The following is a 17,840-nucleotide window of genomic DNA, read 5'->3' on the forward strand; positions in this document are numbered from 1 at the left end:
TGCAGTCCATGTGGTTGCAAAGAGTCAGACACGACTGAGCGACTGAACTGAACTGATGATTACCCTGACGAGATTTTAGAATTCAGTTATGGCAAACTCATTCCACTAATTGTATTTTATTCTAATTCCTTTTCTTTTTACCCTCTCTCCCTCCCCTCTTCTCTTCCTTCCTTCTGCTTCCCTCTCTCCTTCACTCCCTCCATTCTTTTTGTTACAAACTCTGCAATAAGGGCATTATGGAGGTGAGTGGAGAATGTTGTCAAATGATAAAATAGGATTAAATTAGTAAAGAAAGAGTGTGAACTTAGCAGAGATAAAACTTGTCACCACTTAATTTAGTACTTCTATCATATTTCTACTGTATTATTATTAAGATATTTAATCTATAAATTGTTTGGGAACCTAAATTATCTAGGTAATTATTTTGATACTCTTCCATATTTGCAAATACAGTCACTAAGTGAGACTTTAAAGTAGATTTATCCCAAAAATGTAGAGAATACATGCATTACAAAACTGATTATTTAATTTATTCATGTAAATAAACATACATTTTACTATGTGTTATTGGGGCATAACCAAGAAAGCAAAGGACAATCAGAAATTTCTGGAATGCTATAAGATATTTATATTTCATTTAAAAATTAAGATTTAAGTTTTTCTAAAACCAAAATATAAATGAGATTTGATGTAAAGTGAGGAAAACTTTTACCTCAAATTCTTCTTAGTATTTTCCATTAATTTAAGAAAAGCACTTTAAAAGATTACATCTATCATTATAATAAAAAATATTTATTATAAAAATTATCACATTTCTCTGTACATAATCTAGACACAAAAACACAATTTATACATTAATAATTTAAGTGGGCCTGAACATTCAGTTTCCATCCATTAGGATCCTAAAGCTCTTCCACAGGTTTCACAAATACCAGTATGGACTCTTTCTGTTTTATACAGCTCCATTTACACATTTGATGTTACTGAGATACCAACATTTCTTATTCTCTAGTGTCTTAAAGACAGTTCCCAGTATTTGGGTTAACTGTTAATCAGCTGCTTTAATTCTTTTGATAAACACAAATATTTACATGCGAAAATGTTTAGATTTTTGAAAAGCCAAATATTCTGTTGCAAATAGTTGTATATAGTCAATAAATGCATGAGCCAGAGTCCCACAATCAAGAAAGTCACCTCCAGGACTTCTGATGATAAAACCTGAAATCCACAGCAAATTGTCTGAGCCTTTCTATGGCCACAACCAGAAGCACCACAACACTAGGCCGTGAGAACATTAACCACAAATGTTAAATCCAACATATAGATGGTACTGATTATTTTACAAAACAGAAAATGCTAGCTGTTTTTTTTTTTAAATATTCCGGTTTCACAGATGAGTTTATTATCTCATAAAAGCCTATTATCTTGCAAGAGTGAAAAAAACACTGAAAGAAGCCACCGTTTTGAAAAACACCAATTCATCTTCTTGTCAATAATTTATCTGTGATAATATGGATCATTTCTTGAAATAGTTTATGGGGAATATAGCAAGATGCTTGCCTTCTGCTTCCCTCCCTCCTCCTCTTCCATCGTTCTTCTTTCCTTCCTTCTTTCCTTTTGTTTCTTCGTTTCTGCTCTGAGAGGCATGTGCTAGACTGCCCTGTCCACCTGCGCATTCCACCTGAACTCCCCAAAAGCGCCATATGCATTACAGCTTTCATGCATTAGCTCTCATTCACAACAATTTACAAATGAAAGCATCCATGCATGGCATGAAAATCTCTTACCCGCAGGCTATTTGTTAAAAATACTCCAGGAAGTATTTAAATTCCAATGTTCTGGAACCATTTGTTAATTACACATTTTTATCAGATGTTAATGGCGGAGTGTAGAGAACATAGTTAAATATATGAAAGTATATATCTCTTTAAGCCTAGAAAATAGATGCCTTTGGATTACCACCACTGCGGGGTGGAGAACAGCCCTTCCCACTGAGTTAGATTCTGAATGCCTGATTTCTTTCCCTAATACTGGTTTTTCCAATCTACTTCTGTTTCATTTGTAAGCAAAGAAAAGTGAGGTTTTGCTATCACTTTGGCAATTCTTCTCTCCCTCCAACTGCCAACGTCCAGAATTCAGTGCACATTTTAAATTCAACCAAGATATATGCACCTTGCAATAAGTGCTCACTTCTTATTTGAGGTGTGAACAGGCAAAGCAACATAGTAAAGGCACTGTATTTATCAGAAGGGGCTTTCTTCAGAGTTTTTACATAGACCCAGGCCTTGGCTGCAACTTTGAATAAAGCGTGTTGGCTCATTTGCCCTCATTCAAAGTAAATGTTATTTTAGTCACTGATTTTTCACCTCTAGAATGCGTATTTATGAAATATATGTTTATATACATTTCTAATCATACAGTATAAAATAAGCCCTCATCCTTTGAGTGGCAGGAAAGTACTGCCGTAAATACCAATATCTGATGACATCAATCAATGGCCTAAAGTATCAGTCGGTTGAAACTGCTAGCCTTCATCTTCCCTTCTCACTCCTTCCCCTTTTTGTTGATAAAGAGATGGTAGACAGGCTTATTTCTTCTTCAGGATGTGATACAAACTCCGGTGTTATTCTAAGTTAGGAGAATAAAGAGCTGGCCAGCCATTACTCCCGTGGTCCTGCTCTGTGCTCGCCTGGGTCACAGAAAGGAGCCCTCTTCCTTCACATCAGTGTTCCGATCAAGGAGTTTTTGTTGTGCTGTTTGTTTTTGAGGAAACAAGGGTTCACGGGCAGACATTCCTGAAGCAGCTCTAGCACAGACCCACTTTGTTCCCTTAAAGTGTCTGCGAGGCCCTCCTCACACGGCCACTCTTTCCTTTGCCAGATTCTTTGGTTCCTTGCTTGGGACACACCAGTCTCCAGCCTCGCTGCTCGTCTGATAATGTTTGAAGGCTGATTTGTTAAAGACTGGGAGTTTTTCTATGGACTCAGAAGACAGAGCCTGAAAGAGGGAAAAATCAAGCCAGAGAAATTATTTATTGCATACTTCGTACCCAAAGTAATTGTTCAAAAGAAACTCAGAGGTAAGCATTCAAACATTCAAATACATTCTTTTAATTAATTTAATAATAAAAGCACACCCAGAGTCCATGGTATGGGTAGGCACTGTATGAAAGAAAATTGAAAAATAAATATTATCTATACCCTATAGGGGCTGAAACAGTATATATACAATTATAAATTAGGAGGGCAAGAGGAGAAGAGGGTTGCAGAGGATGAGATGGTTAGATAGCATCACTGACACAGTGGATATGAGTGTGAGCAAACTCCGGGAGATAAGTGAAGGACAGGGAAGCCTGGTGTGCTGCAGTCCATGGTGTTGCAAAGAGCCAGACACGACTTAGTGACTGAACAACAAAATAAGTTTGGGAACAGTATTTGTATTCAGTAGTTACACATGCCCCTTATCTGGATATTGCTAGTTATAGAGTTGAATAAAAATAGACAAATAGGTTTTCCAGGCAAGACATCTGTATATGTAATAAAGTGAGAGTCCTAACCTGATACTATTGATCTATTAAAGTCTGACACTGTAGGTCTATAATACATTAATATTTCTCAATACATTGAAGACATTTTTACTGTTTAAGAAATGAATACATTAACTATCTCAGGTGTCCTAAGCTGCCTGCTGCTAAGTCACGTCAGTCGTGTCCGACTCTGTGCGACCCCATAGACGGCAGCCCACCAGGCTCCCCCGTCCCTGGGATTCTCCAGGCAAGAACCCTGGAGTGGGTTGCCATTTCCTTCTCCAATGCATGAAAGTGGAAAGTGAAAGTGACGTCTTTCAGTCGTGTCCGACTCTTAGGGACCCATGGACTGCAGCCTACGAGGCTCCTCCATCCATGGGATTTTCCAGGCAAGAGGACTGGAGTGGGGTGCCATTGCCTTCTCCCCAGGTGTCCTAAGACCATGTGGTAAATAATTCCCTTGCGCAAAACAGGAGCCTGGAAGCTTAATGTTTTAGTTGCTAATGACTGTGAATGTATTTTCATTTGAACTAGTTGGCAAATGATTAACCAGAATCAGGACAGTGACCTTAACAAATAAATTGAGGCTTTATCAGAAATGGAAAAAACATGTACTGAGTTTTAAAGTTTAAACAGGAAGTGCCAGGCTCCCCCTTGACAGCTTCTTAGCAGTCAGCTTTCCTCCCCCTGGATTTCGAATAAGATCAGCTTAAGGTCTTGTCTTCTAGGCTGAAACATTATTAGCAGATATGCATTTCCCACACGCCTAAGTAAAACAGAACTACAGCCATTCTCACAGATGTTAAGCTGCCTTGAAAAATTCACATGAGCATCTCCTTACTCAGAAACTACTGCGCTTCTTGGGAAACCATTTTGCTTTACTGAGGCAGGTAGGGTCGCCTCACTTGCTTTTTGGCACATTACCATACTAAATATTAATCAGTATGTTTACACATACCAAACAGAAAATGTAATGGCTTGTGGTCAATATTTGTGCTAACTCAGTTTGGGGTATTCACCAAGGATCGTAGAACTGAGAAGCAATCTTTTCAGAAATATGATTTTTTTTATATTGGATTTAAAGGATACCTTTAAGTAGATGATAGCATCAGTTCCGTATCCTGGTAAAGAGTAGAGATTTAGATCTCCTTGAAAGTACTTGGCATAGAGACGAGAAATCGGCAAGCCGTAACCAAATCCAGCCTGGAAGGGAAAGATCAGTTACTTAAAAAGAGGTGAACACAATCATAGAAATACAAAATATACTCCCTGATACTGATGTCCTAGGACTTAGACACATATCTTCTGCTTCCAATCAGAAACCCCTTGGATAACTGTTTCTTAGTGGGCTTCATCATTCCTTCTCATATCCCCCATGCCCAGTTTAACTGAACTGATTAACTTGCTTAAATACATCCTTGTAATCCTTGCTCTACACTTAGAACTAGGTGGCTCGGATGAACTTAGTCATTTAATTGGTCTTACCAGCGGAGCATTCCGGGAACTATCCATCACAGGCGTTGGTGCAGTGGAGTACGTGTAACTAAAGAGACGGTCAATGACCCTCAGGGGAACGCCACCTCCTCTGTCTGAAATCTTAAACAAACAAGACATCAGAGTTATATGCTAAAAACAATGTGTATTTGTCTATACAAAAATGTCTTGTCTTCACCTGGTGTACATGACTTTGATCTGTAGCTCAAAGCAGAGAGCTTTATTATTATTGACTCCTTTTTTAAAATTCTCTCAAGAAGGACTCAAAAGAAAAAACAGTATAGTTACCTTAATTGTAAGATCTTCTTTCCCCAAGACAACAATCACCTCAATTGGTGTCAAGGAAGGCCAGTTTTCCTGGTGTTCAACTGTGGCCCTCATTGCATTCTGAAGAAAACAAAACCACAAGGAATTCAATGGCAGAAGGATGAGGGACAATAAATAATTGTTTTTATGTTTACAATGAAAGCACAGAGGGTAATTCAAAGTTCTTATTTTACTTTTTTAAGTTAGGAGTAAAATAGCTCTGTGAATAGCCATTTATGAATGTGCCATGCAGGATGTATAATGAAAAATGTTCATTTATCATGTAATATAGCTCTTGGGAGTAATGTCTAATGGAAAAACAATTCTGCTAGCTGTCAAGTTCTTGTTTGTAAGCTTAATTTAAATGTAGAAATTGCTTTTTATAGTCCATTTCCTGGCTCTCTCTTTTCTGACTTTCCATTACATTTTACATCTCAGCACCAAAGACTATTACATAACAAATAAACAGTGAATCATTGAACCAATTTATTGGCTTTTATAAAATTTGATGGGAAAATGCTGTTACTATGTAAAAGGATAGTAAATAATTCTAAATTAAATTTCAATTTGCATTTGATTATCATCTTAACTTTTACCAATGATGGCAAAATAACTGTTATGAGTTGGACCATTCAATTTAAAAGTAAATCAAATCAACAAAAAAAGTGTCTTTGTCCTTTAACTGAAAGAAACCCAAATAAGTTTTCGGACAGCTAGATGAATTTCATACAAAGTTTGGTTTATTTTACCCATTTTTTTCCTACCCTTCTGTTAGGTTATCTGCTTTCTGGTTTCTATATAACAATGTTAAGTTCTAATCATTAGCTAAAGTGAAATAAAATAGATCAGATGTTTGTAGTATAATCAATACCTCATTGCACTAGTATTAGAATAAGTTAGGAAATAGTGGGTTCTCTGAGTTATATCAGAGGCAGATTTCACTTTTTTTTTTTTTTTTAAGGCTTCCTCCTCTCCAGGCCAGGGGACTCAGGAACCATCACAAAGCTTCAATTGCTTTTCTATCTTTTGGTGTAAGGATAGAGTTTTAGTGTGGGCTTAGAACCTGGGACAGAATTTGATCCTTAGTACCTGACTGTCACAGACCTGTAACCACCACATCCTCTAAGAGCTTGTTAGAAATGCAAGTTCTCAGGTCCAGGGTATCTGAATCTCTGAGACAGGCAGAAGAATCCATGTTTAACAAGGCCTCTGGTGACTGTAATGCACACAAAAGTCTGAGAAACACTATCCTACTGTCCGGGCTTCCCAGGTGGCCCAGTGGTAAAGAACCTGCCTGCCAATGCAGGAGATGCCAGAGATGCAGGTTCAATCCTTGCACTGGGAAGATCCCTTGGAGGAGGGCATGGGAACCCACTCCAGTATTCTGGCCTGGAGAATTCCATGGACAGAGGAGCCTGGTGGGCTACAGCCCATAAAGTCACAAAGAGTCGGACACGACTGAAGTGACTTAGCACACACGCCCCGTACTGTCTTGCTATGAAAAGTGTGGACTGTGGACCAGCAGCATCCGTGATCAGGACTGTCAGCTTATTAGAAATTTGGAATCTCAGGCCCAATCCCAGACCCACAGAATCTGAATTTAAAAAAAGATCCCAGGTGATGCAGATTCACATCAAAGTAGGTCACTGAAGGAGCTGACTGTCCTCCAAGTATATTCTAGTCATAGACAGGGCCCCTGCCACCTCCAGTAATTCTGGACCTAAACTTCTGGATTTGGAGTTGGACTGACCATGGGCGTGGAGGTAAACAGGCCTCAGTCACTGAAGCATTCACCCTATGACCTTCCTTAATGAATGCATGAATAACTAGTGCTTTGTTGGACACCTGAAAATATAATGGGAACAGGGAGCAGTGTGACATACTGGGTTATATTGTACATTCTCAAATACATGTTGATGCTATGAGGAACTGCATGTACGCTTTCAAACATTAACTGTAGCTTCTTTCTGTTAGAACATAGAAGCATGCTTGGGAGAAGAGAGTGAGGCTCCTGTTTAGTAGAGGATGATAAATGAAATAAAAATGTAACCAGTGAACTTTAAAAAAAAAATGCAATTATTGTGAAGTGTCTTACCTTGAATAATTCAAAGAGCATATGATGAAGGTGAGATGGAACATACACAATATGAATTGGTTGGCCTGGAAATTTTACTAGAAAAAAATTAAGCTCATTTAGAGTTGGGAAACAAATGTTTCATTAAAATATATTTTCATATCTATTTGATTAATATTTTAGATTTGAACAGAATTGGGATACTCCCCATCCTCCTCTAAAATCCTACCTTAGAACCTTCCCTTTCAAACAGTAAACACAGCTGGCTTATTTTCAAAATGCCATTACAATTGCTTTTTAGTGCTCTATGATTTAATTTTTGCATTTCTGTACAAATACATAAAGCCAGATAAATGAGGGTGCTCTAAATTAGATTACATGGATTGGTTATTTCTACTTTCAAAACTTTTGTGTTGAACACTTGCAGAGTTAAAATTATATGCATTTTAAGAAATAAGAAAAATAAATGTAAAAGTCTACAATAACATCAAAATTGATGCTAGCTAGCTATAATTTTCATATTTTTAATGCATGGGAAAATAACACATCTGATTATTCTTGACTTTTGTGAATTAAACATAAAATCCCATAGGCTCAATATGCTTAAATTTCACCAAGAGGCTACAGAAAACAGAAACAAAAAGCTCATAATACTCTGAAAAGAAAAATAAAAGTATTATTCTTCAGTGTTTCAAGCCTCGGCAGAGTTTGAAAACAAGGTCTGGCACAATTTCCTCTTTATTTTAGCAAATAGTTAAAGCAGTTTATCTACAAGTATTATGCAACATTTCTGTTAATGCTGAGAAATATTTTTCAGTCCACTCCTACTTTTAGTTTAGCCATCAATTCCATTTCCCTTTCCCAAATCCAGGAGCTATGGTAATTTTAATTTGAACAACTTGATTTAAATTCTCTCCACCAACAAATATTGTTCCTGTATAATGGTTACTTGAAAAAAAAGTTTACTTTGAGTGGCAAGGAGAAGGTTATTTGAATTTAAGTGTACGGTCTTGCTTTGAGAAGCAACTATGGGATAAGATAAAAATAGTGCATTGCACTCATCCTGTAATTACTTCAGGCAGTGTGGGAAGCCCTTCTAAAGTATGTTCTGCTTCCAAAACCATGGTGTATACTTACATGAAAAAAATTTTTTTTTTAATTTTTGGTAAAAACATTTAACGTGAGATATACCTTAAATATTTAACTATACAATACAGTGTTGTTAACTGTAATGGTGGTGCTATAGAGCAGAGCTCTAGAACTTATTCATCTTGCATAACTGAAACTTTATACATACGGAATAGCAGCTCCCCATTTCCCCTCTTCAGCTTCTGGCAACCACCATTCAACTCTCCACTTGTATGAGCTTGACTATTTTTGGTACCTTATGTAAGTGCAGGCACACAGTATTTGTCCTTCTATGACTGGCTTCTTTCTTATAGTACAGTTTAAAGTAGTTTTGTTTTCAGGTCTGATAAGTAACCTCCTTAGGAATATATCTCCACTACCAAGTGGTTCCTCCGACTCTGCCTGCCTTATCACCACATTCTGAAGCTAGCAATCTTTCTTTGATCTAAGATACTGGAACTTAGCTGCTTCCCTAAATCCTACATTATCTGTTCAAACCATTCTTCTTTATGAATTGTCTTTAGCAACTGAATATACTCAATTGGAACTTTCCAGTTGAGATAAGAGAGCCTTGGCTTCAAAAAAAAAAAAAAAAAAAGTGTAAAAATTCTAGGCAAGTTCAGAAGGGAAAAAAGGAACACAGAAATTGCTTTGTATTTACAGGAAGAAATCATACTGGGAGAACTGAATTTTCTACAGATTAAAATATATCTAATTTATAACTTACCATTCACTTGTGTTAGCTTTAATTCTGGAGATGTTAAATAATACTGATCACAAAGCATCTTGGAACACTCGAAGGCATCTAGAATGGAAATGTGTTTTTCATAATGATTAAATGAATTTATGCCAAGTAAAATTTTCAACTGATCATCAGTGTATACACTACCTTTAGTCTAAAATATTCATTAGAGTTGAGGTCTATATATATTAAAAATACCTTTTTAATATTTTATTGAAAAAATGAAGACAATCTTTACGTTATAGCTATTGCTATAGGAATATGTGCACATCAAAGATCAAATACAGTATATGAGAATATGGCACATTAGCTATTGATGTTTGGATTTTTTATAATGAATATTTAAACACCCGACTCTCAAAAGTAAAGGACCTTCATTACAGAATTTATAAAAACATAAAAGGAACACTATGAATTTGAATTCATTCAGAGAGTCATCTCAACTGACTAGATGTATCAGTCAGATAGTGTACGTTTTCAATAAGGGAGATGCAGAAACCTACAAATTACCTTGGACCACTGCTGCCACATCACAGTTTGGATCAATGCTTCCAATGAGGCTTGGGTTTCCTGTCTGTAAGTCACTAAATATAAGGACTGTTGAAAAATAAAAACAAGGAATATCATTATAAAAATCAGGATAACACTGATTAGAACTACCACTGAGAGAGAATGTGACCCACCAAGTAGTGAAGTATCTAGTTAGAGGACAGCGTATATTCTCCACCCATCTCTATATTTATCACGACTATCGTGATGAACTAACTCACTGTGCTGGTTCATTAGCATCCGGGTAGAAATACGATTCATGTAAAATCGATCCAAGAAATACTGAAGGTTTTGATTGGTGACTGGGTCAGCTGTACAGGCATCTTTATATTCTAGGATTCCTTGTGCCATTGTAGGAATTACGTCATGGTGTCTATTCCGAACTTTGATGAGAGTATCTACAAAACTAAGCCAAAATACGTTTATGGTTAATAGAGGTTCAAGTAAGTTTCATTAATTTATATTTCTTAGATCACTTCAAAGAAGGTTAAAGCTTTTTTCAAGTACCCATCTAAACAAAGCAAATGATAAAATGTTTGGATGAAGCTTTATTTAGATTCTCACTACAGATTCTTTGACTATAGTAGCAGAGATAGTTTCATAAACAGATTTATTTTGCTTTTAGCTTGCATGTGAAAATACCAGCTCTGTGACTTGTGTTTTCATTCTAGTTGTTCACTAAGGATCCTCTTTTAAAAAATAATAATTAAAAAATAAGTCATATTGGAGATGGCTCTAAAATACCATTGTGAAAGAAACTTCAAATTTCTTGTCAGATTTAGGAAAGAATCTTATAGCTAGAAACTGTCAGTTACTCTGAAAGAAAATGTTTACTCTCCAATGACAGTGTCATGCATTAGTATTATGTGATAGGAAGTCCTTCTACAAATCTGGTCATCATACCGAAGTTATAATAAAAATAGATTTCCTTTTCCAAAAACTCCTCTACATGTTTCATTCTCATAATCATGTTCAATGCCATTATTCTCCATTACTTTTAAAAACCATCAAGACAAAACTTGTCATTTGTAAGGGGATAGTTATTTACTACTCAGGACAATAGTATAAATTATCCGTTAAGTTAGTTCTAAAAAATAATATGATGTTTATAGTCAAAGTTTGAGACACTTGTCCTAATGCACAACACTTACTCTGATAACGCCTTCTGGTCCTCTGGGCTTTTCTCATGGAATTCCACCAATTCCATCAGGCTCTGCATATACCTACAAAGCAATAAGTGTGCTTTAAGTTTTAAAATTGAATAGTCAGTTACAGCTGGCTGAAAGTAGACTGCCTTTTTCAAAAGATTTGAAGAGAGAAAGTATAATTAAAATGAAAACTTTCTTCCAAGACATTTGGAAAACATTATGTCTTAGAAAAAAGAAAACAATTTAACCCTCAACTTAATAACTTAAAATTTTAACTATCCTAGATCACTAGTCAGTTTTCTGTTTTGTTTGTCAAGAGTCTTTATTTTTGTAGCAAAATCATTTAGAAACAACTTTTACAGAAAGGCTTCATGCTTTTTTCCTACTGCATTCATAGGAGAGTAGAAGTCTTGAAAGTAGCAGTAAATACTAGTCTGTGTTTCAGATTGCAACTGCTTAATGACTGTATAATACATATATTCCTTAAATCAGTAAATGAAGAGCTGTGCAGAAGGTGGGTTAGGGTGAAGGTCTGGTATTTATCTGCCTCAGTGTATAACCTGGCTCTGTTTTCTGAAAATCTGCTGCTTTGGGTTATCTACTCTCCCTAACTCAGTATTCATTTTCAAAAAGAGATCATAATTGAACTGAGTGCTGGCCATGGGCCAGATACTCAGTGTCTTTTAAATGGATTACCTCATTTAATTACACCCAAATATCCCTTTGAGGCATCAGCTTTATTCTCCTCCAAAATAGACGGGGGGGGGGGGGGGGGGAGCGGATTGAGGCCTAGAGATAAGATACTAACCAAGGATTTTTACAACTAAGAAGGGACAGAACCGGGATTTGAATCCAGAGGCTGCTTCATTAATTGGTTCGTAAGCAACAAAGATTAGTGAGTGAGTGAGTGAAAGTCACTCAGTCATGTCCGACTCTTTGTGACCCCATGGACTGTACAGCCCATGGAATTCTTCAGGCCATAATAGTGGAGTGGGTAGCCTTTCCTTTCTCCAGGGGATCTTCCCAACCCAGGGATCGAACCCAGGTCTCCCTCATTGCAGGCAGATTCTTTACTAGCTGAACCACCAGGGAAGCCCAAGAATACTGGAGTGGATAGCCTGTCCCTTCTCCAGTGTATCTACCTGACCCAGGAATTGAACCGGGGTCTCCTGCATTGCAGGTGGATTCTTTACCAACTGAGCTATGAGGGAAGCCCCCATCTTTGATGTCTTTTTTTTTATTTAGAATACTCCCAAATTTTTAATTCTAGCCAGACTCTCCACTTAGTTTCTGAATGGTATAGCCAAATGCCAGCAAGACATTTTAGGCCCTCTCTAAATAGTAGTCATTCCGTATCTATTTCTAGGATAGGATTCTTTTTGCAATATCAAACTCTTTTATGATTTAAAACGCAAATATGGTAACTATTGATTATTTTTCATATTTTCTTCTAGAGGTAAAAATTATATTGTGAAAATATCTACTTTTTCAGGTTTATAGCTTTATAACTGCCCTTAGGATAACTTATCCTAGATTAATAGAAAATTCTTTACATCTTGCTAAGTAGTTAAGGTTCAGACCACCTGTTTTCCAATTAAGATTTTAATACATTGTAAGAATTCATACTCAAATAACTGTTTTAAAACTAGAGACTGTTTCAGAATGCTTCACCACTTACCAGCTCTTAACTAACTGCACTGAAGAGGTATTTACTAGTCGGTCAGGGAGTATATAAATTTCCTTCAGGATATTGGCTAGCCTTACAGGCAACTCTTGTCGCAAGAATGCAAAAGAGGTTCTTTCACATGCGTTTTCTGAACCTGCAATAAACAACATTTATTTTTTTCAAAAACATGTACCTAAATTATATATTTGAGTAGCATTAACTATCCAGTTTTGAACACACACATACATATTACAAAATTTTATTTCACCCTCAGTAGTAAGCATCTACTTATAATTCATTAGTAAGCATCTTCTTCTTCATCGTCTTTTTCTTTCTTTTAGAAAAAGGGACCAAATATGAGAATTACTGTTTTCTCTCTTTGGTGAGGATTCACTTCCAAGAAGTCATAATACCCCAAGGCTCTTAGTATTTCTAAAAGAGTGCAGGATTCAATCCAGCCACAAGGTTGAGAAGACAACATCATTCAGAGTTCTAGGTAGGAAGCTGGAGTTAGGAGACGGGGGTAGGGAGGAGGATGTCCTGATGTTTACAGACTAGCGATAAATAATAATTATATTTAAACCCTTGAAATTTTCTTTATAAGATTTTTCTGCCGAAAGTTTGCAAATATTTTCAGCAGTAATGCAAATATAGAGAAAACGGCAAAGGTAAAGAAACAAAGAAATTTGTTAGAACTACAGAGAGATGAACCCGGTGGAGGGTGGCTAGAAGTTAAAATAGCAATTAATTCAAGCCTACTTGATAATATAAGCAATCTTCTCCAAGAAGTAATATGCGATGAAGGAGGGGGAAACGTCTCCTCTTTAGGAAAAAAGGGAAGTTTCGCTATTGTTAAATGATGACTGGAGGCAAAAGGTCTTTTGACTGAAAGCTTAGGACAGAATGAGGAGGGTGAGCTCAGGCTATCCGGCAGGCATCAGCGGGGCTCCAAGTGGCCTTGACCTGCAGGCAGAGACTGTCAGAAAGGAGGCAGATCTGAGAAAGACAAAGTGTGCCGGCGTCGAGGTTCCAGGGTTCCGCAGGAAAGCGGACCCGGGTGGTTTTAAGTTAACGAGTCCTCCCCATACCGGGTCTGAAAGCTGAGGCAGCTCCCCGGACCCTCCCGGGCCCCACGCCCCCGCTCACCGAAGTCCAGCAGCTGCTTCATGGACAGCGGGGACGGGCTGTAGCGCGAGAAATGCTCGACCTCGCGGGGGATCAGGGTGCCGGCGCTGCGCATCGCGAAGCGTGCCGCCTTCATCTTGATGCACCGTTCCGGGCCGGAGCTGGGGCTGGTTTGTGGGGTGAAGGCTGACCTGGGGCCGCAGAAGGGGCGGGACGCGTCCGGGCAGGGAGAGCAGGTGGGCCAGCGGCCTCGTGCGCCCCGGCCTGCGCTGAGGTTCCGGGGATGCGGGGCTTCGCGGTTGAGGAGTCGGCCGGTGAGTCTGCGGAGCCGTAGGTGGCTTGAGACTCAAGTTCGTGTCCTGTCACCTCCCGTCGCCTCCCGAGGTTTTATTTGTTTCCCTGCACGTCCCCCCACTGCCCCCCACCCCGCACCCCGCCCCAGCTCGAGGGGAGGAGTCACTGGGACTTGGAGAGCTTCCTGAACTTGGGGCTGCGCCAGTCGGCTCAGATAAAGAACTTTGGGTCCCGCCTCCAGGTCGCGGGGGACTGGCCCCAGAGGCTGCCAGGGGTAAGGGGATACCAGGAAGCCCAAGCGGACGTCAGGTGGTACGAGGGCTCGAGATCAGACCCTTGGGACAGGACCCCGGAGAGCGACCCGTCCTTGTTTACCAGAGACGGCCGTCTCAATGTCACGCATTCCTGGCCAGAAACTATTTCCAAGAACCTGCGTTCGGAGACATCATTGGTCCTTGCTCAGAGCGGGGCTTTTACAGTAGCTAATCAGCTTTGTCCAAGAGTATGGGCTGCTCTGCTATTGGACAGCGAAGAGAATCAACAGCCTGGAGTTCTTCCGGCGTTTTCTCCATCCCTGAATGGCACAGGTCGGGAACTGAAAGTTCCTTTTGCTGGAACTTGAACAGACCAAAGAACGGGTTATTTTCCCTTGTGGCGATAAAAAAAGCCCTCAGTCTGTTTCCTTCCCGTAATACATTCCCTCCATTAGGCTTAACTCTTTTAATTAAAAACAAGATTCAAAAGGGATTAGCTTGTCAATTTGACTCACTTTTCCCCCTTTCCATCAGAGACTTTGCCACTCTGTCCTTCTGTATGAAATGTCCTTTATCCAAATCTCTGCCTAAGACGTTTTTTATACCAGTAAATGTCCAGCACAACCTATGTGCCACGAGGTATCTTCCCTGATTGCTTCTCCTCACTCCTTCTTCCAAATATGGCTTTTCTCACTTATTATATTGTAGCTGTTTGTGTTCTTATATTTTTCCCTTTCTGAACTCTCTTCCTTGCAAAAGATCAGGTTTGGGACCATGTCTAATGACTCTTTCTGAGTTCTACTTTGCTTTGTTGCTACTCAAGCTCAGTTATGGAAACATGGAGAAAGTTCCAAATTGCATCTGCACTTGGAGATAAGTTTTGATACCACTGTGATTTATGTCTTTGCATCCTGAATCCTTTTTTTACATAACTGCATAGCTCTATGAAACAACAACAGCAACAAAAAAGGTCAAGAAGTCAAAAGACTAAATAAAACTTCTCTGATGAAGCAAGTAAATTTAAGGTAAAAAAAATCCCTTATTTTTACTTTAATACATTCTAAGAATGGAAGTAAAAGAAAAGCACACCTTTACTTTTCTCACCCTGTGTGTGGGATCTGGAATAGGCAAAGTATTTCAAAGAATTCTACTCTTTAATCTGCAGAGGAAAAGCAATGGAAATGATGGTGTTCATTACAAGCAGGTTTAATTTAGGAGAGCCCCATTGAGCACTTGACCTGACTTACCCTGCAGGACTCCCATATGTGTGGTGGGGTGATTAAAGATCAGGTGAAGTCATATGGTGTTCACAGAGATGGCTAAGGGCTAAATGTGAACTGAGGTCATCACACTTTTGTGTGCGTGTTATCCCATCCAATAGTATTTACCAGGTTGTTCTCACAGTACATTACATTCTTCTGTGTCATTTCTCTATGACAGGAATAGTTGTTTATTGACAACATCCATGGTAACTAGGCTGGAGTAGACAGGTCAAGTTGTGTACCCAGTTGGATAAGATGCCATGTATTACCATGATTAGAATGTGACCTGGAAAGAGAGCTGCATTTATATTCTCAGGCTGAACTCAGAACTTGGAGGTAATCCAGTTGCTATAACAGTAAAGGAAAGGGAATTATTGAGGAGCAATGGGTATGGGCAGATCTGCTCATTCATTGAGTAAAGGTAAACCATCAGAGGGCTATCAGGGGATTTGGTGTTAATGGAAAGTGGGGAGGACCAAAGCTTCCCCCTTGTACCCTGTACTGAACACATCCTCCCTGCTTGAGGTAACTGATTCCTGCAATTTTCGGGAGCACACTTATTTTCAGGGGCATCAGATGATTTCTTTCTAGCCTAGCAAAATCTAATAACACAGGACCTGTGATTGAGCTTCAAGAATGCAACTCACACTTTTGCCAAAGGGCTGGGCATATCCAATTTAAAGAATGCATCAGGACTCTAAAGAGAAGCCCATTCAACTTATCTACCTCTAGGAGCATAGTCCAAAGAAGTGATTAAAAATATACATAACAGGAATTTTAGAAACCATCATGGAAAGATGAACAGATTTGACTACAGAAAATCTCAAGTTAAAAAAATGAGCAGCATACTTGGAGAAAGTATTTTCAGAGTGTATAACAAACAAATGATTGTTTAAGAAATGGCTACATCAACACAGAACAGTATAGACATGCTCTGTTCCCTCATGGAGATTATAGATTTGTGGGGGGTGAGAAGGGAATATTGGTGAAGAGATTGAGGAAAGCCAGGCCTAAATCACTGAGACATCTTATAATTTCGTACTTTTAGAGACTACTATGTATCAGGAGCTGGACTGGGGATGCATTGGTGGGTGCAAAAACATTTTCTCCTGACTAACAGAGGGTGACGGAAAACAACAGTTGATTTTTTAAAATTATGGGATTTTTAAAAATTTAATCATCGGAGCAAGAAAAAAATAGAATTAATGCATTATCAAATAGTTCATAATAGAGATTTGATCAGTGTGCCTCTTCGGTGGTAATAGTAATGGTGGTAATGCTGACATCTCCAAACCCAGGTGATGTTTGGAGGAAGAGCTGTGTTGGAGATTAGCGAATGCTCTCTCTGAGGACTGGATTTCAGGGTAACCTTAGAAGGATGAGGAGGATTTGGGCAAATTATTGGTAGATGATGTGGAAGGATGTCTAGGCCTAGAAGAAGGACGGGTGTACAAGCTAGGGATATAGCAGAGAAATAATGACTAGTTACCAAAGTGGGGAGGGAATGGAAGATTGGGTTACATCATGAAAGCCTTAAATGTTGGTATGGGGACTTTGCTATTCCTGGAGTAGGCACCATGAAACTGTTAAGGCCTCTTAGGCAGCAAGCAGTGTGCTCCCCACTCAAATTTGTTAGCAGCTAAACAATTCAATGTAACTAAAGTTCACTGAACACCCATTATGTACCAGGCACTGTGATAGGTGCTGGGGAACATAAAGATGAAAAGGGTAGAGTTCCTTTCTTCAAGGTTTAGAGAATGACATATAAATAGTCTAAAGAAAAATAGTGTGATGTATATAAAGTATGTGCTGGAGTGGAGGGAAGTGCAAATAGTCAGCAGAGACTTTCTGGAGGAAGTGGCACATCTGAGTTACGAAGGTAGAACAGAAGTTCATGGGTAGACAAAGAGGAAAAGTGTTGGAACAATGTGGGGAGAAAATGAGAAGAGTAATTTCATTGGCAAAATCTCTAGGCTTTGTCAAATCTGAGAAGGAAGAATATAAAAAACAGTTCTCTGAACTTCTAAGCCTGTGCTACTGGGAGGGATGATTCAACAACAGAAGAAAGAAGTGAAAAGGGTCAGGAAGAAAGGACAGGGTGATTGAGGAGAAGGGAACACCAATGGTGAGTTTGGGAACCTTGAGTTCAGGAGAAGTCACTGGGGAAACAGTCACAGTTGTAATTACTGGTGAAGGGAAGGTGAGAACTCAAAGGCTCTTGAGCCATTGCTGAGAAGTGACAATGAATGAACGAGAGTCTCTCCCTACTTTC

At 38.8% G+C, this 17,840-nt stretch overlaps 1 protein-coding gene across 1 annotated transcript; it reads right to left on the bottom strand.

The window, feature by feature from the left end:
• Positions 1–771: 771 nt before the first annotated feature.
• Positions 772–14,423, bottom strand: PDK4 (pyruvate dehydrogenase kinase 4). Its single transcript, XM_061164930.1, has 11 exons — positions 13,780–14,423; positions 12,646–12,787; positions 10,971–11,042; positions 10,041–10,225; positions 9,781–9,867; positions 9,256–9,333; positions 7,422–7,498; positions 5,309–5,407; positions 5,012–5,122; positions 4,616–4,729; positions 772–2,997 (listed from the first exon to the last, which is right to left on the bottom strand). Exons 1-11 carry the CDS (start codon positions 13,892–13,894, stop codon positions 2,854–2,856), a joined length of 1,224 nt encoding a protein of 407 aa, XP_061020913.1. The 5' UTR covers positions 13,895–14,423; the 3' UTR covers positions 772–2,853.
• Positions 14,424–17,840: the final 3,417 nt, after the last annotated feature.

The sequence above is a fragment of the Dama dama genome, chromosome 18 (genome assembly GCF_033118175.1).
Source record: "Dama dama isolate Ldn47 chromosome 18, ASM3311817v1, whole genome shotgun sequence".
NCBI lineage: Eukaryota > Metazoa > Chordata > Mammalia > Artiodactyla > Cervidae > Dama > Dama dama.

Excerpts from the sequence above, each read along its gene's own strand:
- PDK4 (XM_061164930.1), bottom strand. The coding sequence starts at position 13,894 with ATGAAGGCGGCACGCTTCGCGATGCGCAGCGCCGGCACCCTGATCCCC. Across the intron at positions 5,408-7,421 it reads TGCTCTTTGAATTATTCAAG|AATGCAATGAGGGCCACAGT; the intron begins GTAAGACACTTC and ends TGTTTTCTTCAG. Across the intron at positions 2,998-4,615 it reads ATGCTATCATCTACTTAAAG|GCTCTGTCTTCTGAGTCCAT; the intron begins GTATCCTTTAAA and ends TCCCTCTTTCAG.